The sequence below is a fragment of the Oncorhynchus gorbuscha genome, linkage group LG24 (assembly GCF_021184085.1).
Source record: "Oncorhynchus gorbuscha isolate QuinsamMale2020 ecotype Even-year linkage group LG24, OgorEven_v1.0, whole genome shotgun sequence".
Lineage (NCBI taxonomy): Eukaryota > Metazoa > Chordata > Actinopteri > Salmoniformes > Salmonidae > Oncorhynchus > Oncorhynchus gorbuscha.
Genome location: NC_060196.1, coordinates 28,943,113 through 28,966,173, shown reverse-complemented (window position 1 = coordinate 28,966,173; position 23,061 = coordinate 28,943,113). Strand labels below are relative to the sequence as shown.

The following is a 23,061-nucleotide window of genomic DNA, read 5'->3' as shown; positions in this document are numbered from 1 at the left end:
TGAAGCTGTTAATGTTTCTAATTTGTACCTATGTTTCTGTATACTGTAAGTATTTATGTTTCTGTATACTGAAAGTATTTATGTTTCTGTATACTGATGTTTATGTTTCTGTATACTGAAAGTGTTTATGTTTCTGTATACTGAAAGTGTTTATGTTTCTGTATACTGATGTTTATGTTTCTGTATACTGAAAGTGTTTATGTTTCTGTATACTGATGTTTATGTTTCTGTATACTGAAAGTGTTTATGTTTCTGATAAATGTTTATGTTTCTGTATACTGAAAGTGTTTATGTTTCTGTATACTGAAAGTGTTTATGTTTCTGTATACTGAAAGTGTTTATGTTTCTGTATACTGAAAGTGTTTATGTTTTTACTGAAAGTATTTATGTTTCTGTATATGTTTTGTTTCTGTATACTGAAAGTGTTTATGTTTCTGTATACTGAAAGTGTTTATGTTTCTGTATACTGAAATGTTTATGTTTCTGTATACTGTATAATGTTTATGTTTCTGTATACTGAAAGTTTATGTTTCTGTATTGTTTATGTTTCTGTATATGTTTATGTTTCTGTATACTGAAAGTGTTTATGTTTCTGTATACTGAAAGTGTTTATGTTTCTATACTGAAAGTGTTTATGTTTCTGTATACTGAAAGTGTTTATGTTTACTGTATTTACTGAAAGTGTTTATGTTTCTGTATACTGAAAGTGTTTATGTTTCTGTATACTGAAAGTGTTTATGTTTCTGTATACTGAAAGTGTTTATGTTTTATAATGAAAGTGTTTATGTATACTGAAAGTGTTTATGTTTCTGTATACTGAAAGTGTTTATGTTTCTGTATACTGAAAGTGTTTATGTTTCTGTATACTGAAAGTGTTTATGTTTTTCTGTTTATACTGAAAGTGTTTATGTTTATGTTTCTGTATACTGATGTTTATGTTTCTACTGATGTTTATGTTTCTGTATACTGAAAGTGTTTATGTTTCTGTATACTGAAAGTGATGTTTATGTTTCTGTATACTGAAAGTGTTTATGTTTCTGTATACTGAAAGTGTTTATGTTTCTGTATACTGAATGTTTATGTTTCTGTATTAGTGTTTATGTTTTTCTGTATGTTTACTGAAAGTGTTTATGTTTCTGTATACTGATGTTTATGTTTCTGTATACTGAAAGTGTTTATGTTTCTGTATACTGAGTGTTTATGTTTCTGTATACTGAAAGTGTTTATGTTTCTGTATACTGAAAGTGTTTATGTTTCTGTATACTGAAAGTGTTTATGTTTCTGTATACTGAAATGTTTATGTTTCTGTGAATACTGATGTTTATGTTTCTGTATACTGAGTGTTTATGTTTCTGTATACTGATGTTTATGTTTTTCTGTATACTGAAAGTGTTTATGTTTCTGTATACTGAAAGTGTTTATGTTTCTGTATACTGATGTTTATGTTTCTGTATACTGATGTTTATGTTTCTGTATACTGATGTTTATGTTTCTGTATACTGAAAGTGTTTATGTTTCTGTATACTGAAAGTGTTTATGTTTCTGTATACTGAGTGTTTATGTTTCTGTATACTGAAAGTGTTTATGTTTCTGTATACTGAAAGTGTTTATGTTTCTGTATACTGATGTTTATGTTTCTGAAAGTGTTTATGTTTCTGTATACTGAAAGTGTTTATGTTTCTGTATACTGAGTGTTTATGTTTCTGTATACTGAAATGTTTATGTTTCTGTATACTGTAAAGTGTTTATGTTTCTGTATACTGAAAGTGTTTATGTTTCTGTATACTGAAAGTGTTTATGTTTCTGTATACTGAAAGTGTTTATGTTTCTGTATACTGAAAGTGTTTATGTTTCTACTGAAAGTGTTTACTGTATAAAGTGTTTATGTTTTTCTGTATATGTTTCTGTATACTGAAAGTGTTTATGTTTCTGTATACTGAAAGTGTTTATGTTTCTGTATACTGAAAGTGTTTATGTTTCTGTATACTGAAAGTGTTTATGTTTCTGTATACTGAAAGTGTTTATGTTTCTGTATACTGAAAGTGTTTATGTTTCTGTATACTGAAAGTGTTTATGTTTCTGTATACTGAAAGTGTTTATGTTTCTGTATACTGAAAGTGTTTATGTTTCTGTATACTGATGTTTATGTTTCTGTATACTGAAAGTGTTTATGTTTCTGTATACTGAAAGTGTTTATGTTTCTGTATACTGAAAGTGTTTATGTTTCTGTATACTGTTTATGTTTCTGTATACTGTTTATGTTTCTGTATACTGAAAGTGTTTACTGAAAGTGTTTATGTTTCTGTATACTGATGTTTATGTTTCTGTATACTGATGTTTATGTTTCTGTATACTGATGTTTATGTTTCTGTATACTGAAAGTGTTTATGTTTCTGTATACTGAAAGTGTTTATGTTTCTGTATACTGAGTGTTTGTTTATGTTTCTGTATACTGTGTTTATGTTTCTGTATACTGAGTGTTTATGTTTCTGTATACTGAGTGTTTATGTTTCTGTTTATGTTTATGTTTCTATACTGAAAGTGTTTATGTTTCTGTATACTGATGTTTATGTTTCTGTATACTGAAAGTGTTTATGTTTCTGTATACTGATGATGTTTGAAATGTTTTTTTGTATACTGATGTTTATGTTTCTGTATACTGTATAAGAAAGTGTTTATGTTTCTGTATACTGATGTTACTGAAAGTGTTTATGTTTCTGTATACTGATGTTTATGTTTCTGTATACTGAAAGTGTTTATGTTTCTGTATACTGATGTTTATGTTTCTGTATACTGAAAGTGTTTATGTTTCTGTATACTGAAAGTGTTTATGTTTCTGTATACTGATGTTTATGTTTCTGTATACTGAAAGTGTTTATGTTTCTGTATACTGATGTTTATGTTTCTGTATACTGATGTTTATGTTTCTGTATACTGATGTTTATGTTTCTGTATACTGAAAGTGTTTATGTTTCTGTATACTGATGTTTATGTTTCTGTATACTGATGTTTATGTTTCTGTATACTGATGTTTATGTTTCTGTATACTGATGTTTATGTTTCTGTATACTGATGTTTATGTTTACTGATGTTTATGTTTCTGTATACTATGTTTATGTTTCTGTAAAGTGTTTATGTTTCTGTATACTGAAAGTGTTTATGTTTCTGTATACTGATGTTTGTTTCTGTATACTGATGTTTATGTTTCTGTATACTGATGTTTATGTTTCTGTATACTGATGTTTATGTTTCTGTATACTGATGTTTATGTTTCTGTATACTGATGTTTATGTTTCTGTATACTGAAAGTGTTTATGTTTCTGTATACTGAAAGTGTTTATGTTTCTGTATACTGATGTTTGTTTCTGTATACTGATGTTTATGTTTCTGTATACTGATGTTTATGTTTCTGTATACTGAAAGTGTTTCTGTTTCTGTATACTGAAAGTGTTTATGTTTCTGTATACTGAAAGTGTTTATGTTTCTGTATACTGAAAGTGTTTATGTTTCTGTATACTGAAAGTGTTTATGTTTCTGTATACTGATGTTTATGTTTCTGTATACTGAAAGTATTTATGTTTCTGTATACTGAAGGTGTTTATGTTTCTAATCTGTACTGAAAGTGTTTATGTTTCTAATCTGTACTGAAAGTGTGTGTTGTTGTGGTAATTTCCTGTATTACCAAATAATGAGAGCAAACCACACACAAGTCAGAGTTATATTATAAAGTCCATCTTTAATTACATGAGCTTCACCATAGCTCCTTTTGACTCTCAGATCAATTCAGTGTCTATAAATGAATTCTCTGAGAGTCTTTATAAAACAGTTCTTAGCATCATTTATAGTCAAGCCATACCCATCTCAACTCACATGACGAAACACAGATCTTAGGAACATTACAAAGGAAGACTTTAATTGAGAGAGGAGTATCCCATAGCCAGACAGCATTAGCTATAAATTATCGTTCAGTTTGGTCTCTTTAGACGAGATTCTAATCCCGTTCTTGGTACCACTTAGGACCAAAACATTACCTCATCCAATGGCATATATCAATTGTCAATTCTAGATACTCCCATCTCAAATACAACCCCTCCTGGACAAGATCAGAAAAGACAATGAACCTCTTAGGTCATATACTAAATTAAGATAAGGGAAACCTCAGAGGGGACATACAATAGTTACAGACACATTCCCATAAGAAGACAAGCCTCCATTCTGTCCTCCTCCCCTTCTGATATTATTCATAGCATCACATAGTTTAACAGATATATTGACATATGAAGACAAGCCTGACCTCTCCCCTCTCTGGGCCCCTAGTGACTAAGCCCTAGCAGAGAAGGGATAACACTGCAAACTGCCAACAATATTATCCAAAAGAAGACATTCTAATGACATATCTCACATAAGCATTATTATGTAAATAAAACATCTTACTTATGAATGTTATCCAACTAATTCTGATTCTGCTACCACACTGTTCATGTGATTGGTGAAACTGTCACTTTCTTACATAGGTCTCCTTCAATTACCCAGAAACAAACACACACAACAATCTGTTGAAGCATGCTGTTGCTTGTTGTGCACTACTTAACATCACTCATCTGGTTTGTTATTCAGTTATATTGAGTGTCTATGAGATATTGCATTACACAGGAATTGCCCCCCCCCCCCCCAATATTGATTTCTTTAAAAGTGCTGACAGACTGACTGACGGATGCTCTGTATTGAGCGGAGTACACTCGCCGTGTCTCACACACACCGCATGGCTGATGACGGGAGTTGACTGACGACTCTCGCAAGGTTGACGGACATGGGCCCAAGGTGACTGGTCGGTGTAGCTTGCTTGACAGGTGGTCACGGTTGAGCTGCTACTGTACTGACCTTTAGTGTGGAAGACTGCTAGAGGGCATAGGTGAAGAGGGGAGAGAGAGAGGGGCTCGGAGAGAGAGGGAAGAGGATGGGAGGAAGGAAGACAGAGAGAAGCATGGGCTGTGCTATAGTTGGGCATCAATGGCTTTGGGTGGCTAAGTGTTCACTTAATCTCTGAGACATACCATTTGAATTAGTAGCATGTTGTTTTGGTCATTTTATATCCAGTGACTTGGTTGCCATTAATAGCTTGGAATAGTTTTTTTTACCTCGTAGTTACCCACTGGGAACACCCTGTTTGAAAGAACTATCTACTATCAAATGACTAATTTTTATGAAATTACATTAAACCAACATGGAAGAGATGCTGCGTTGATTTCTGTGCCCAGTGGGTATGTATTTTGGGTCCCAAAATTAGGTTGACAGTGTTTGTGGTATCTCAACAGTTTAAAAAAAAAATTAAACAATGTAGCGGTGTCCCGCTAGAACGCCCTTCGGCACTGGTACTAGAGCTGAGGTGAGTCAGACTTTGCCCTTCACCCTGAATCAGTGTCAAGGCGCACGTCAGCCACTGTGTGTCACCGCCAAGACGCCCCACTCGGCTCCAAGCGATCGCAAAAGACAGATGATGATGGTCCCAAACATTTCGAACCACGAGATCTGTCAGGAGGTGATCGCGGCAGTGTCTGACAATGCTCCCTTCCCCCGCCTATTGCTTTTGACGGCCCTCGCCGGCTTCTGGCTTCCGCTCGGTCGGTCACAGTAGGATAAATGCTCCGCAACGGAACTCGCTCAGTGCAGCGCGAGCGGCAAGCCCCTGCCGTTTCGCCCACTTTGTGAACATAGTCCTACCCTTCCCCCAGCCCACACAATTGGTTGGGAACAAAGCTCCCCCCCCACCTTTGTAATTGTACAGTTGTATCATAAGGCTCCTGTGACGTTTGAGACCTTACCTCTCCTCTCACATGGTTCAGTATCTGACTTTTGTTCAACAACGAATGCGGGAAAGAAAATTCTCTACAACGAGACAAATTCCACAGCAGAGTGGAGGAGGCTTAGTTCTCTATAAGGTCAAGAGGTATGTCTGTCTAGTTTACTCCGAGCTGTTAGATGACAGCTGTTTACTCCAAGCTGTTGAAGACCTCTTGACAGGCCAGGGAGACAAGTGTGGGGTTAAGATGAGTGTGTTTGGGCCTGTTTTCTATTTGCATGTTTTACAGATGGATAGATCTTACACGTGAGGTGGTTTTACAGATGGATAGATCTTACACGTGAGGTGGTTTTACAGATGGATAGATCTTACACGTGAGGTGGTTTTACAGATGGATAGATCTTACACGTGAGGTGGTTTTACAGATGGATAGATCTTACACGTGAGGTGGTTTTACAGATGGATAGATCTTACACGTGAGGTGGTGAGATGTGGCAACAACAACAACAAATGAAGTCTTATCAACTGTGGACACGATTCACAATTCAGTGTTAAAATAATCTAGTCAAAGATTCTTTTAACACCAACAATAAAACATTCACCACCTTCTCATTCCATTGGTTACGGTGCAGGATAACATGCTATAAAACTCACTGATTACCATTAAAATATTGGTCTACTGGAACGCCCCATCCTCCTCGAAGTTTTGTCCTTTTTTTTCTCTACCCCATCTCAGTAAACCCTCCGTTTATTTCCCCTCCATGCCATCCTTTCTGGTTTTTCTTCGAGACCTTCCACCTGTTCCTCACACTCATTTTCCCTCGGTTATCTTGGAGTTCCATCAGCTGTGGAGGTCTCCGGTGTGTCTGATGGAGGGAAATGGCCTCCAGGTTCCCCCGGGTGTCAACTCAGCTGTAGTTAAAAGAGAGGAGAAGTGTTTCAATTCAAATCTTAGATCTCAATTTGACTTTCTTTCATGTTGGCTCTTGCTTGTTTAATGGACACTTTCAAGTGTTTAAAGGGTCCACATTCAGACGGGGCCCTTAGATAGTCACGAGTTTCAATTCAGAACTCCCCTTTTGTGATGGATTCTGTTCCTTTATGTGGGTTGCCCTTTTAAATGACACTTTAACTGTTAAAACTATTAAAGTGAGATGTTAGGATATAGAACATTACAGACAAGTGTTTTAAGGATTTTGAATTCAATTAAGGACCTTTTTTTTAGCTTATTTCTGTGTGGAGAAGAGGGCACGCGATGCAGTGTCAATTTACAGTATGTGCCACTGTAATATTACTTTACTGTATTTTCTGTATTTTAGGTATAATAATATAATATGTCTTACTACTAGTTTAACACTAAGTTAAAAACGTAACAGTTTTTCAATGCATGATTTAGTAGGCTTACTATCAAATGCATCCTAATGACAATGCCGTTATATACCACACAAAGGTTTCATTCGAGATCTTCTTGAACACAATCAGCAACCTAAAGATCGTGGCCAATGATGACATGCTCGTTTTCCCCGAATACGCTAACAGCTGGTGCAAGTAATCGTACAATGTTAGTGCTTTGTCTGAACGTCAGCGTACATGTTCGAGGATGCTGTCAGCTCGACTCAGTAAAGGTTGCATGAGGTTGGCTTCATGTTCTTCTCTCAGTTCTTTTCCTTTGTGTCTTTTCCAGCAGCGGACGCTGTTCCTGTACGGAAAGATGGGGAGCAGGTATGGATGACATTTCAATGTACGTTTTATCCCCCTGAAGTGAAATGTCATTTGTCTGGATTGTACACCATTCCAGCTCTACCCTCGAGTGCATTTCTTCTTTATGTCCAATGGGTCCTTGAGCCAAGATGGCCATTGAGGAAAAGTGTAGTTTCATGTTTTATTTTATTTGATTATATCTAGTAGTGAAACTGAGCGTGTCTCGCTCACACTGCTCCCTATACTGAGTGCAATGATATAATGTTGCTCGGAGATGGTTTATATTGAATTTCTCACAAAGGCCACTGGAGCAGGTCTCGAGAGCCCAAACCATTATGTACTGTATATAATCCCCCACTCCGGGGACATAGCATACGATCCATCTTACCTCTTTACCACTGTTGCTGTTGACTTTTTCTCCCTTTAAAGAGGCTACACGGCTGAATTGCAATACACAATGGGGTCTTTTAAAACAACACAAAGACCCTACACAATGACAACCAACAAGACCGACACGGATGTTTAAACATGGACACGAGGCTATGTTTAAACATGGACATGAGGCTACATATTCTACTACACTTAATATGCTCTTTGAATATGTTTTGTGGGACAACCCATCTCCATTTCTGTTAGATGTCTGACAAGCAACAACAACAAAAAAGGTTCACCCCATATAGTTCTGGATATGATGGATGGATGTGGATTGGCCAGGGGTCACCTATTTTTCAGAAATCTGTCAACACAGCAGTGGCAGCTGAGCTGAGGTAGATGCAGCCAGCAGCCTCATAACACATGCGGTTAGAGAGACAGTATGCACTCCTCTGGACTGACCAGAGCTTGATGGCAACAATAAGACCACCGATGTCTGATTGGCCGATTGAGACAAAAGTGTTTCATCAGGGAAAACCTGTTCGCAGAAATCACTGGGCCTGTTGCTTGGCAGAAGAAGTTCCAAGGACACTGACGCCGTGCTGCTCTTGCTTGCCCTTCCTGTTAATGCACATTTTAACCATGATAAATCATTTCTAGTGACAAGCCCCACACCGCAAGCCCTCATAAATAAAGAGCAAGCACTGACCACAGTCACTTTTTTTCGGTGAATAATTCAACATTTTGTGGGATTCTTTTTATCCATCCCAACTAAAGCAAAAATCCTCTGGGCGTCTAGCTTGGACTTCATGGGGCTTGCTTAATCACCGTGACAACATGGGGCTTCCCTCATGCCCCTTTTTATGACGGCGCTAGCAGCCACTTGAGTGCTAGGTAGCTACCGGCCCGGACAAGACCAACGACACAAACATGCAGACTATACTAAACGAGATAAATGTCTTATCTGTGACAAAAGTGTTTTCCACACACATAGCTACGTGTAGCCTACTTAGACACCGGGTTCCCACAATTTCCCACTCTCCCACGCCAAATAGCCTGAAGCTACAGGGCTCTTCTCGCAGGGTCTAATTCCCTATGTTGGAGCATTTTGAACCGTTGGTCGGGATTTTTGACCTGATTAAGCTATCTTTCTGCATGTTTTGATATTTCTGTATAACAACAAATCAACGAGGAAGTTAGCTCTTTTACAATGAGAGTAAATGGATAATACTATTTGTTTCCCCCAATTTGGGTGTGTGGTCAAGGGTAATTTCTTCTAATGAAGTGAATATCGAATCAGAGTATTGTAGGAGAATGACCTCACACGGGGCACCATTTTATGCAGGGATTTTCCCTCACAAGTGGCACCATTTATGTAATGGATTGTCCTATTTATTAGGATGTAGTATGATACTATAAGATATTATTCAAGTATGAATAATGAGTTGTATCCTATTATTGCGAGGGAAGCATTACAAACACAAACACTGACATCAATGTCAATAAACAGTAGTTTTTCTATTTTGGTTTCCAAAGCCTATGGTCAAGCTGATATGAGAGAATCTATTCACATACAAACAGTGGATTCTCATCTCTATTCTATCCTTTAATTGATCAGTATTTCAATCGTCCGCATCATCCAAATCTCTCTTGCACTTTTTGTATTCCACCTTCTTTACTCAGATGCTTTCTCTTCCTCCCGCCACCCAAATCTTTACTACTTTACGACTACTGGTTTCACCCTGTGTATCTTTTACACACCTTATTTGTCCGTTTTGTTGTTGTTGTTGTTGTTGTATGTGTTCTTCTTTCAATCCTATCCCCTCTCTGTTGCGTTCCCTTTTCCTGGCTCCTCTACAAACATACCTATATCTCTCCTGGTTTTCTTCCTCTCCCTCCTTCTCTCTCTCAGCATGGGCGTGCCGAGTTTTCCTGGGAAGGAATCAATGTAAGTCCTGTGCTAATCTCGTCCTCTTCTTCCTCCCCTCCGCCACGTATTTTGACTCTCTCTGTCTGTAGATAAGCCAACGTTTTTTTTCCTTCAGTTTCTCCTCATCCCACCTCCCTCCCTCCCTCTTTCCCCATCTCTCTATCTTAGCGCTGCTGCTAATCTACTGTACTGCCTGTGTTACATAGTATCTCAGGCTGGGAGATAACAAGCTGTAATAATCTTACCTCATCTACAGTAGCTAACGCTAGCTGCTAGCATGATGCTCCTTTATGTATCGATCATATGAATCACAGGCCCTACAGGTACAGTACACTGACTGCACAGTGAACTACTATACTACTGTGCTGACAATCGCTGGTTTAACCAAAGTGCTGATATGATTTGTGTTGGATAATGTAATGTATCTTTTGCTTAATATGGTGGTAGTTGTATTTGATCATTTGTTAAGCAGGATTTCCCCTATTTTATTTTATCGCATCTCTAATCCTCAACCAACAATGTTGTTTTACCCCTCACAACAATTGGTCATTCCTCTCCCTTTTCCCCTCCGCAATTATTTGTTGATTTATTCCTTTCCTCCCCTCATCCCTTTCTACAGCTCTCTATGGAGGACACTTCCTCCATCCTGCCTCGTCTGAAGAGGAACTCCAACGCCTATGGGATCGGTGCTCTGGCTAAGTCCTCACTGACAGGTGTGTCAGGTGTGTGTCTGTCCTGGTAGATGGTAAACCAGCCCCATGTTGGCTCCAGACAGGAAGAGGAGATGGAGCCAACATGGTCGCCCCTGTGGGTGCCCTTCCTGTTTCACTTCCTGCCTCCCCATTGATACCTAATGCACACATCAATGGCCGGTTATGGGCAATTGATGGAATCCAATCAGATTTAAAAAAATATATATATACAAGTTTTAAAGTAAGTGCAGAAACCACAATGCAACTCCACAGGCATGCTGGGAAATGTATGGTATTTGTGTGGTATTTGTGGTGGTGGTGATTGTTTATTGTGGTGGCAAGGCAGTTTTATGGCTCTGTGCTTGTTTGTGCACAGAGCCATACAACTGTGTTGTGGTTGTGTCTGGTGAAGTTGAAGTACATTTGATTGATATCGTGTTTGTGTTTAACAGTCAGATTATATCGACCTTGGAATAATAAAGACCCCAAAACCACTTTCCTTACTCTCAAAATAACTTTGGATAACATTGAATACACATCTAAAATGAATATTCCTTTATGAATAACATTTGCATTTTATGAGAACAACAATATTTTTTAACTGATTTAACTAATAAATCAGCAAGGCTTCATTCATCCCAGCATATTTGCTATTGCCCAATGGATTCAGTTCACACTCAATTGATTTAATTCGATTTTTATTGTTACTTACTCTGAATGAATACATCCTTTGTTATCGTCAGATATTTGCACTTTAATTAAGGATTTGCAGTGGGGCCTTTTGAGAATTACGTTTAAAACAAAGATAACTTTTTTTTCACATTTTAATTACAAACAAATGCTTAAAGTCTAATGAATCTCATCTTCTTGATTAATTTGATGAGTAAAGACTCAGAATATTAATGTGGCACAATAAGTTCTGTATTTCACCCTTGTTGCTCACCACAGACGACTGAAAGATTGATCAAGTCAACAAGCCTTGACGAGTAAATAGACAGATTCTAATAATGCTGCAAGCCCCATCTACACTCCCTTCAATCTCCAACCATCCATAGCTCCTGAGAGACATGCATGAAAGAGGAAGAAGCCACTTTGTACCAAATTTATATTCGGCTACTGTACCGTTGCCTCCCAGAAAGAAAACACAAGCCATTAAGCATTTTCCACAGTTCCCAGCCCATTTCACTTCCTAAGCCCAAATCCATTATGGGAGGTGCCATATTCACAAATTGAATGTGTTGTGAAACAGTGTCCCCCCCCCCCCTCTATTCTTTATTTAGGCGTGTCCCGTTCCATGAAGGATAAAGTAACTAAGCCCACTGCCATGGCCTCGGGCAAAGTGGCTCACATGATCGAATGGCAGAGCTGGAACACACCATCCACTGGGACTGAAGGGGCTGTGGTCACCAAAATCCCAACCTCGCAACGTGAGAAGGAGAGGCGGATAGAGAGCGAAATGTACAGTGAACTCAGTGAAGGAGAAAAGGAGGCCCGCTTCACTGCAGGTAAGAGTGAACAGAAGAAGCAATTCAAATTAAACAAATCAACATGTCAATAAATTAGATTTGGAACCATGTATTTTACGTTGTTTACAAAGTCTGTCCCCTTGCTTCTCCCAGGATTAATGGCACAATTTGCCTTATCGGAGGCTACTTTGCTGGGCTGGAGATCTATGGAGGAAGATGGCCTTTGTGCTGGCTCCAAACAAGGCAGCGTGGCCCACCTCAGTGAGACCAACCAGGAGAGCATCACCAGCAGAGGTACAGGACTACAAACATGGCCACAACACACTACAAATAGGGCAGCCATTTTATTAGACCTTTAGTTTTTAAAGTGCAAACTAAATCTCAATGAACAACACTCACTGAATCTGGTCGTCCAATGCCACAGTGCTGTATTGTGAAATTGAGAAGGATGTACAGGCAACGTTTGATAGCATAGCATTTCAAGCTGAGATTCGCAACAGCGACACTCGCCGCCCCAGGGGCATTTGTTCATGTTTTTTTGTTGTTGTTGAGGAAATGAGCATCCGGCATCGTGGTAAAAAAATACATGGAAGTACGTACTCTGTTGTTCTGTGGTGCGTGCAACGGTGTGCAATGATGTCCGAGGGGAAGAGACCGTGTTCATTGTTTGAAGTAACATATTTGTTGTTGCAGTTTCACCGCTATGGATTCCAGCTTTTTAATGAATGAATAAAAACAAACATGTATACTAAATTAAGCATACACTTTTAAACAACTATTTTAGTTCCAAATGCAAAAACCACATATCTTAGCTCTTATTTAGTTGTGAAGAGGGATCGTAATTGATTTGTGAGCTCCACAACCACTCTGGACTGGACTGTGCTGCTCCATATTTTACTGTAGAAGGCTTCCAGACACTTCGATTGAGCTTATTTACTCCAGTTTGATTGATGTCCTTTCCACTCCATTTGACAGGCCAGCTAGAGGTGCATCAGGGCTGTATGAAGAAATGTTGCGGAGAAAGTCAAGATGGCAGCTGTGGCCCTGGGGTGTTTGGTTGGGTAGTGTTGTGTTGTAACAGAAGACCCTGGGGGAGCTTGTCAGTTAACACCGGGACTTAGCCTTGCTCTCATTAACAGCCCCATATGGGCCTATTCTCTGCTATTATCAAGTCAGAGACCAAATCAAATCTGCTTAGTATAGACATTGTAATAACTAAGACACGGTTTGCTCATCGTCAAGCAAGCTTTAATTTTCACCTTTCGATATGTTGAGCATTAAGTAAGTTGCCAGTGCATTTCTGGTTGAAATGGTGATACTGCTGTAAATATCTTCTGATATCTGGTGATACTGCTACTTCAAGGGCCTTTGCTGTAAAGCTAAAATTAACTCTGTGATACATCAAAAATCTCTGCTTTGTGCTCTGAGATTACAGTACACACTGAGTATACAGAACGAAACACCTTCCTAATATTGAGTTGCACCCCGTTTTGCCCTCAGAACAGCTTCTATTCGTCAGGGCATGGACTCTACAAGGTGTCAACATGAATTCTGGCCAATGTTGTCTCCAATGCGTCCCACAGTTGTGTTAAGTTGACTGGATGGCCTTTGGGTGGTGGACCATTCTTAATACACACGGGAAACTGTTGAGTGGGAAAAACCCAGTAGCGTTGCAGTTCTTGACATACTCGAACCGGTGTACCTGGCACCTACTAAAATGCCCTTGTTCAAAAGCAATTCAATATTTTGTCTTGCCCATTCACCCTCTGAATGGAACACATACACAATCCATGTCTCAATTGCTTTAAGGCTTACAAATCCTTCTTTAACCTGTCTCCTCCCCTTGATCTGCTATCTGAGCAGCTAACCGATCGCTGCAGCTGTACATAGTCTATCGGCAAATAGCCCACCCATTTTTACCTACCTCATCCCCATACTGTTTTTATTTATTTACTTTTCTGCTCTTTTGCACACCAATATCTCTACCTGTACATGACCATCCGATCATTTATCACTCCAGTGTTAATCTGCAAAATTGTAATTATTCGCCTACCTCATGCCTTTTGCACACAATGTATATAGACTCCACTTTTTTTTTCTTCTTCCTATTGTGTTATTGACTTGTTAATTATTTACTCCATGTGTAACTCTGTGTTGTCTGCTCACACTGCTATGCTTTATCTTGGCCAGGTCGCAGTTGCAAATGAGAACTTGTTCTCAACTAGCCTACCTGGTTAAATAAAGGTGAAATAAAAAATAAATAAAAAATCTACACTGATTGAAGTGGATATAACAACTGACATCAAAAAGGATCATAGTTTTCACCTGGATTCACATGGTCAGTCTATGTCATGGAAAGAGCAGATGTCCTTAACGTTTTGTACACTCGGTGTATATCTTGTATGTAATCCAAAATGTAAACATATACTTCATCCCTTCCTAACACAACAGACCAGGCGATGCATCACTCCTCAGCCGACGTATGGCCCAACACCTACGTAGCCCAGGGCCTCTACTGCCTTTCCTCCTCCGACGCCTGGGAGCCAATTAGCAACGACCCCTCGGGCGTGGCCTCGCCGGCCGCCTACGTCATGGCAGGTGGGGGAGGAGGGACGCCCGGTGAGGGCTACGGTGATGTGGACAATGTGGGGGGCTACATCCAGCAGCAGCAGCAGCCCCAACAGCTCACCCTGCAGCAGCAGAGCCAGCTGCAGCTCCAGCAGTTGCAGCAGATCCAGCTGTACCAGCACCAGCAGCTAATGCTCTACCAACAGCAACAGGTGAGACAGACTGGACTGGACTGCCTCATAGATCACTGTTACCTGGTGGAGTGAGTGTTTCAGTGTCCTTGCGCTGTTCTTGTCTATTGATGTTCTGTATTATGTCATTCTGTATTATGTTTCATGTTTTGTGTGGACCCCAGGAATAGCTGCTGCTTTTGCAACAGCTAATGGGGATCCTAATGAAATACAAATACAGTACAACATGGAACTGTCTAACTGACAACCATTGTATGTTAGCAGTTTGCTGAGACGGTAGTGTTATTAGCAGTTGTGATTTTAACATGTAAATCTTGGTGGGGAAAACTCAAATAAATATAATTAGATGCATGCCAGCAAAGCCACTACACAAAACAACACTGAACAATGCATTAATTGGACTATAGTGGTGACAAACAGTGCCCACAAAATATTATGGCCTACACAATGCTGTCCCAACAGCAGAGTCCCAACACCTTACAACTGCTACACCTGGCTATCAGCGGAGCCTTGTCTTGTAACGAAACAGTTCATTCAGCCTCATTCACGGCCTTTCAAAAAACATAGCTTAAACAAATGTGTTTTTTACTGACAATTGATACGTTCAAACGATGGCATAAGGGGATGACGAGCAGATAAGAGGCAATCCGTCATTTTGACTAAGACATTAATGAGTGAGCTAGGACAGACATAGTCAATATAACTATTTGTTCAGCAATTTTGAAATGTACAGCGATAGAATTCAGAACATGGGCCGTTCTTACAGTATTCTCCCCGTACACCAAGTCAGAACCGTAGGATAAAAAAGTAGGGCATATAAAAGTAGACAATGAAAGCTCTTACAATATTTGATAACATTTCTCTAAAAGAGGCTATAGGCTACATGTGCACCACCAAGTCAGAACAATAGGCTACGTTATGAGGGGAAAAAGGATCAAATTATTAGGGTGAGGCACATAGGCTACTAACAGTTTACCACATGACATACACTTAGAATGACTTTCTTAGCTACAGTATACATATCTCCCTGGCATATTGCATCATTTATGCAGCAGCATTCAATACATTTTTGGACTCACCTTGTTGTGCTGTGCTAACTTGAACAGGAAGATGGTGCAGCGGTCTTTCGTGGGCAAATTTTGGCATCAAACTTTGTTTACAATGTCTGGCATTCTCTGGATTTATTGCGCTTTCAAGACAACTGGGAACTCTGAACAAAACAAGGTAAAAAAATAAAATAAAGATAAAAGTAACAAGTCATTAAAGAGTGGCAGTAAAATAACAATAGCGAGACTATATACAGGGGTGTACCGGTAGAGAGTCAATGTGCAGGGGCATCGGTTAGTTGAGATAATTGAGGTAATATGTACATTAGGTAGAGTTATTAAAGTGACTATGCATAGATGATAACAACAGAGAGTAGCAGTGGTGTAAAAGGGAGGGGGGGCAATGCAAATAGTCTGGGTAGCCATTTGATTAGATGTTCAGGAGTCCTATGGCTTGTTGGTAGAAGCTGTTTAGAAGGCTATTGGACCTAGACTTGGTGCAATCATGAGTGAACAGGGAGTACAGGAGGGGGGACTGAGCATGCACCCCTAAGGGGCCCCTGTGTTGAGGATCAGCATGGCGGATGTGTTGTTACCTACCCTTACCACCTGGAGGTAGCCCGTCAGGAAGTACAGGATCCAGTTGCAGAGGGAGGTGTTTATTCCCAGGGTTCTTATCTAATTGATGAGCTTTGACGGCACTATGGTGTTGAACGCTGAGCTGTAGTCAATGAATAGCATTCTCACATGGGTGTTCCTTTTGTCCAGGTGGGAAAGGGCAGTGTGGAGTATAATAAAGATAGCATCATCTGTGGATCTGTTAGGGCGTTATGCAAATTGGAGTGGGTCTAGGGTTTCTGGGATAATGGTGTTGATGTCAGCCATGACCAGCATTTCAAAGCACTTCATGGCTACAGACATGGGTTGGTAGTCATTTAGGCAGGTTACCAAGTGTTCTTGTGCACAGGGACTATGGTGGTCTGCTTAAAACATGTTTGTATTACAGACTTGGACAGGGAGAGGTTGAAAATGTCAGTGAAGACACTTGCTAGTTGTTCAGCACATGCTCGCAGTACACATCCTGGTAATCTGTCTGACCCAGTGGCCTTGTGAATGTTGACCTGTTTAATGTCTTACTCACATCGGCTGCTGAGAGTGTGATCACACAGTCTTCTGGAACAGCTGGTGCTCTCATGCATGTTTCAGTGTTATTTGCCTCGAAGCGAGCATAGAAGTAGTTTACCTTGTCTGGTAGGCTCATGTCACTGGGCAGCTCTCAGCTGTGCTTCCTTTTGTAGTCTGTAATGGTTTGCAAGCCATACCACATCCGATGAGCGTCAGAGCCGGTGTAGTACGATTCGATCTTAGTCCTGTATTGATGCTTTGCCTGTTTGATGGTTCGTTGGAGGGCATAGCGGGATTTCTTATAAGCTTCTGGGTTAGAGTGCCGCTCCTTGAAAGCGGCAGCTCTAGCCTTTAGCTCAGTGTGGATGTTGCCTGTAATCCATAGCTTCTGTTTGGGGTATGTACTGTATGTCACTGTGGGGACGACGTCATCGATGCACTTATTGATGAAGCCAATGACTGATGTGTACTCCTTAATGCCAGCAGGGGAGTCCTGGAACATATTCCAGTCTGTGCTAGCAAAACAGTCCTGTAGTTTAGCATCTGCTTCATCTGACCACTTTTTTACTGATTGAGTCACTGGTGCTTCATGCTTTAATTTTTGCTTGTTAGCAGGAATCAGCAGGATAGAATTATGTTCAGATTTGCCAAATGGAGGGCGAAGTAGAGCTTTGTATGTGTCTATGTGTGTGGAGTAAAGGTGGTCCAGAGTATATTTTCTCTCTCGTTGCACATTTAACATGCTAATAGAAATTTGGTAAGACCAATTTAAGTTTCCCTGCATTAATGTCCCTGACCAGTAGGAGCGCCACCTCCGGGTGTGCGTTTTCTTGTTTGCTTATGGCGGAATACAGCTCATTGAGTGCGGTCTTATTGCCAGCCTCAGTCTGTGGTGGTATGTACACAGCTTCAAAAAATACAGATGAAAACTCTCTAGGTAGATAGTGTGGTGTACAGCTTATCATGAGATATTCTACCTCAGGTAAGCAAAACTTCGAGACTTCCTTAGATATTGTGCACCAGTTGTTATTTACAAAAATACATAGTTACACAAAAAACACAATTGGATAGTGATATAGAATTTTGTAATCAATGTTCATAAATTTCAATTATCCATATAGGTCTGCAAACCAGAGTTTGTAAAGTTCTGGTTTTAAATGAAACAGACAGAATTCCCAGCTCACAATTGGTCAAATCCAAGTTTATTAGCGAGAGCTCTCCTGTGCATATACTGTACAAAGATGTTCCTTTTATAACATTCTCTTAACCTACACACATACAAACACACTAACATTAGGCTACAATTCTCACCACAGTTGATCACTACCCAGCTGACAGTTCCAGTCCCCCCCAGATAAGGGAACCCTGGAGGGGCTCTCCCTGTCCTATCATATCTCCCCAGAGTTATAGCCGGGTCGGTTCAAACATAGGTTAAGGCCCCTCTTTGTTTACTTTCGGGACACTCATACATTCCTCTCTTCCCAACCTAGTTGGACCTGTGTTGATTATTTTTAATTACTCCTTGTCCATGCTACATAACCTCTAATACCTAATGGTTAAGTTTCCGGGTATAATTCTTTAATCATTTATCTTAAACCTTTAACAAATCTTTTAACAGATAGGAACACGTAAAACGTCACCCTTCTTCTCTGCCACCATCTAAAGGTTGAATCATGACGTAATTGATCTTCAGGTTAGAGCTCTAGAAAGAGGCCCGAGATCCCGACTTGGAATTCTGAGTTGAATGACCGTACAAAACATGTTTTCCCAGTTTTCTTGAACTCACTGAAGTCTGAGATTTCCCAGTTCCAAGTTTCCAGTTGTTTTGAATGCAACAGAAGTCATGCTAGATTGACTGCGTGGCCAATGTTGAGTGATTATCCTTTGAAGCTTAGAAAAGAGACCCTTAAACCCAGACTTGGACCACACATCCACTCCACTGAATAGCAGGCCAGGGATTCCTTTGCAATGGTTGCAGTTAGCCACAGATTCCTTCGAAACCACTCCATTTTGCAATTTCCAACTTGTTGTGTACTGTTTATGTCCAATGGTTGATGAGCACCGCTACGTTTTATCTAGAATTTCTCTTCATAATTTCTCTTCATATGACAAGGATTGAAAAGGATTTGCCAGTAGATTGTCAACTTGATTCATTATGATGACTGCTAGCTTGCTAGCTAAGATTTTGAATGTATGACGTCAGTCCAATCAAAGCTACTGTAAATATAACATAATTTGACGTAATTTTGTCTGTGGCCAATGACCACCTTCTTGGATGGGCACTTCTAATGTAACTATATGGAGTACCCAAGGGGCTTGCATTTTCAAGCTCTCCCTGTAGATTTGGCATTGACATAGTGTCCCCATGAGTGACAGAATGCTGAGCCAATCACGGTGCAACTAGAGAACATTAACCCTCCTTACGCTCCATATTTTCCGCTGGCTGCCTCACCACCACAGAAAGCACTGAGCTAGGCTGAAACACCTGCATTTTGAAGCTGCCTTACTCAAGAAAGCAAAAAAAAGAGTCCACGACAGAACGTGTTACTACATTACACAGACTAACATTTTCACCACACAATAATTCCAGGAAATACACATCCTTTTTACCTCAGTTTGGTAACGTTAGTATTGTTAGTGTTTTGACACATGGCCTTTATTAACTCAATGTTTTTTTTAACATCGTTTGCAAACTGATATGTGACACGTATAAATACCAAAATAACATGCAAGACAGGACAAAAAATATTAGCTAAACAAGTGGGGCTCAAAACTGGTGGGTCTCAAAACAGGTGGGGCTCTGCCCTGAATGACGGATCGCCACTTGTTATTAGTAAAAAATGTATGTAATGTTTTTAACCTTCTTACTACTAATGTAATGCTACCAATGCCAGTCCTACTAATTAAATACAGAAATAATTGTAGCCAAGAGCAACAGATGACTCATTCCTCCCACTAGCCATGAGCTATCGGGTCATGGGGAGGTTTCTTGATTATGTTGTTTTTTGTGTCATGAAAAAATGTGAATGAACTGTGTTCCCTAATCTACAGGCAATGGAACACAGACTACACAGTGCAAACCACTCCCTCCAAGCCACACCCAACAGCACCATTCACAGTCTAGGCCTGCCCACTCATCCCCGCCTGGCTGACCTGTGGGGCTCTGCGCAGGTGGAGATTGTCGGACACATGAGCGGGCCAATGGCTGACATGGTTGTTGGTGTGGTCGAGACCTTGGGGGAGGAGCCAGAGGAGGAGAGCGAATGCATTTCAGAGCAACAGGAAGAGGAGGAGACTAAGGTGAGCCATGTGGTTGAAGAAAATGTGGTTAAAGAACATTTTAAGACTCGTGGTTTTTGTAATGTTTTAGATATCATCTATATTATCATATGCATTGATGCCTAATGGTACTAAGCATTGTCAATATAAACAGCAGGCCTTACAAGTAGGCATGGTTCAATTAGGAAGAAATAAATTGTTGTTGTTGTCATTGTTGTAAAAAGGTGTGAGTGTGGTACATTTACTATCATAATGTATTCAAATATTGAATTACTTTGACATATGTAATGATGTTATACAGTGCCTTGCAAAAGTATTCATCCCCCTTGGCGTTTTGACTATTTTGTTGCATTACAACCTGTAATTTAAATAGATTTTTATTTAGATTTTATGTAATTGACATAAACAAAATATTCCAAATTGATGAAGTGAAATGAAAAACTTTTTTTTTTAAATCTACAAATTAAAAAACTGAAAAGTCCCTAAATAAGATCTGGTGCAACCAATTACCTTCAGAAGTGACATAGTTAGTTAAATAAAGTTGAGTTGTGTGCAATCTAAGTGTAACATGATCTCAGTATATATACACCTCTTCTGAAAGGCCCCATAGTCTGCAACACCACTAAGCAAGGGGCACCACCAAGCAAGCGGCACCGTGAAGATGAAGGAGCTCTCCAAACAGGTCTGGGACAAAGTTGTGGAGAAGTACAGATCAGGGTTGGGTTATAAAAATATCTGAAACTTTGAACATTCCACAAAAACTCACAGACCAGGCAAGGAGGGTATTAATCAGAGAGGCAACAAAGAGACCAAAGATAACCCTGAAGGAGCTGCAAAGCTCCACAGCGGAGATTGGAGTATCTGTCCGTAGGACCACTTTAAGCCGTACACTCCACAGAGCTGGGCTTACGGAAGAGAGGCCAGAAAAAAAGCCATTGCTTAATAAAGAAAAAAATAAGCAAACATGTTTGGTGTTTGCCAAAAGGCATGTGGGAGACTCCCCAAACATATGGAAGAAGGTACTCTGGTCAGATGAGACAAAAATGGAGCTTTTTGGCCATCAAGGAAAATGCTATGTCTGGAGCAAACCCAACACCTCGCATCAACCCGAGAACACCATCCCCATAGTGAAGCATGGTGGTTGCAGCATCATGCAGTGGGGATGTTTTTCAGCAGGAACTCATACAATTTGAAGGAGCTGGAGCAGTTTTGCCTTGAAGAATGGGCAAAAAAAGTGGCCAGATGTGCCAAGCTTATGGAGACATATCCCAAGAGACTTGCAGTGGCAATTGCTGCAAAAGGTGTGTGTGTGTGTAATATTGTTTCAGAATAAAAAATATTTTGCATCTTCAAAGTGGTAGCCATGTTGTGTAAATCAAATGATACAACCCCCCCCCCCAAATCTATTTTAATTCCAGTTTGGAAGGCAACAAAATAGGAAAAATGCCAAGGGGGTGAATACTTTTGCAAGCCACTGTATTACGCTAAGTTCTCTATGGTGAACAGAACGTGTTGCTACATTACACAGACTAACGTTTTAACCACAAAAGAATTTCAGGAAATACACATCCTTTTTTTTTTTTTACCTCAGTTTGGTGAATTTAGTATTTTGACACTCGGCCATATATCAAAAAGCCATGACAACAGGAAGCAGCAATAGTATTTAAAAATACATATTTTAGCAATATAAATGGTACATTTAACATGAGATTTGAACAGGATTCTACTTTATCAGGTAAAACTATTGAATGAGCCAAAAAAAAGGTACTATGGTTTATTGATTTTATGTTTGTCCTGGCTACTACAAGTCCTCCAGCCACAAGATGTCGTTCAAAGGTAATACATGGGTTATGGATTTATGATGTACCCATAGGTAGTTCCTCTTGACTGATCCCCACAGTTTGGTAAGTACAGTATAGTCAGTAAACCATCCATTTACTGTTTTCATAGGACGATGAGGTTACGTTAACCTTAGAACCAACTTTGACCCCGTCCCCGCTTAGAGAAGACGTCACCCCGATTGGAGGCACTGGTCCACAACTAGCACGCCCAGAACCAATGGCAGAACGCATACCCTTTGTGGTCACACCCTGCATTGTCCAATCGTTGGAGGAGAAGGACGAAGAGGTGGCCAAGGGGTCTATTGTTGCCGTGGCGACCAATTGAGGGGGATAGTCAGAAAGAGTGACAAACAGGATATACTTATCCATAATCCACCAATCAAGCTATTCTACTCCACATCCAGCTATTTACCCACTCTGGGACTGAGAAAAAACAGAACAACTTTTCCTGGAGGAGAAAGTATTGGACACGACAATGATAAAAGGGAACTTTAAAGACAAAATCTGTCGTTTTGCAGAAACGTGAGGACTTGTTTTGCAGTACTATTGAACTAATGAATTAAAATTGAAAGAATGGAGTATAGAGAAAGAAAAAGGACGCTGTGAAAAGATCAGTGCATTACAGAGAATCACAAGACAACCAAAAGAAAGTGCATGCTTTTGAAAGTAATTTAACATTAATAGTCAAATGTATACAAAGTAATAATATATACAATACTGGTCAAAAGTTTTAGAACACCTACTCCTTCAAGGGTTTTCTTTCTTTAAAAAAAACTATTTTCTACATTGTAGAATAACAGTGAAGACATCAAAACTATGAAATAACACATATGGAATCATGTAGTAACCAATAAAGTGTTAAACAAATCCAAATCTATTTTATATTTGAGATTCTTCAAAGTAGCCACCCTTTGCCTTGATGACAGCTTGGCATTCTCTCAACGAGCTTCATGAGGTAGTCACCTGGAATGCATTTTCATTAACAGGTGTGCCTTCTTAAAAGTACATTTGTGGAATTATTTTCCTTCTTAATGTGTTTGAGCCAACCAG

General features: G+C 39.6%; 1 protein-coding gene across 6 annotated transcripts in view; it reads left to right on the top strand.

Annotated features, from left to right (window-relative positions):
* Positions 1-22,821, top strand: part of LOC124013136 (protein FAM131B-like) — a 27,594-nt gene extending 4,773 nt beyond the window's left edge. Inside the window, exons 2-9 of one of the 6 annotated variants that reach the window (XM_046327323.1) lie at positions 7,488-7,522; positions 9,786-9,821; positions 10,423-10,525; positions 11,776-12,000; positions 12,115-12,255; positions 14,413-14,741; positions 19,943-20,191; positions 22,121-22,821. In XM_046327323.1, coding sequence (XP_046183279.1) covers positions 7,488-7,522; positions 9,786-9,821; positions 10,423-10,525; positions 11,776-12,000; positions 12,115-12,255; positions 14,413-14,741; positions 19,943-20,191; positions 22,121-22,336 — 1,334 coding nt within the window. In that variant the 3' untranslated portion in view covers positions 22,337-22,821. Of the gene's footprint in view, positions 1-7,484; positions 7,523-9,785; positions 9,822-10,422; positions 10,526-11,775; positions 12,001-12,114; positions 12,256-14,412; positions 14,742-19,942; positions 20,192-22,120 lie in introns of all 6 variants that reach the window. The other 5 variants (XM_046327324.1, XM_046327322.1, XM_046327327.1 and 2 more) reach the window with 5 other exon arrangements.
* Positions 22,822-23,061: the final 240 nt, after the last annotated feature.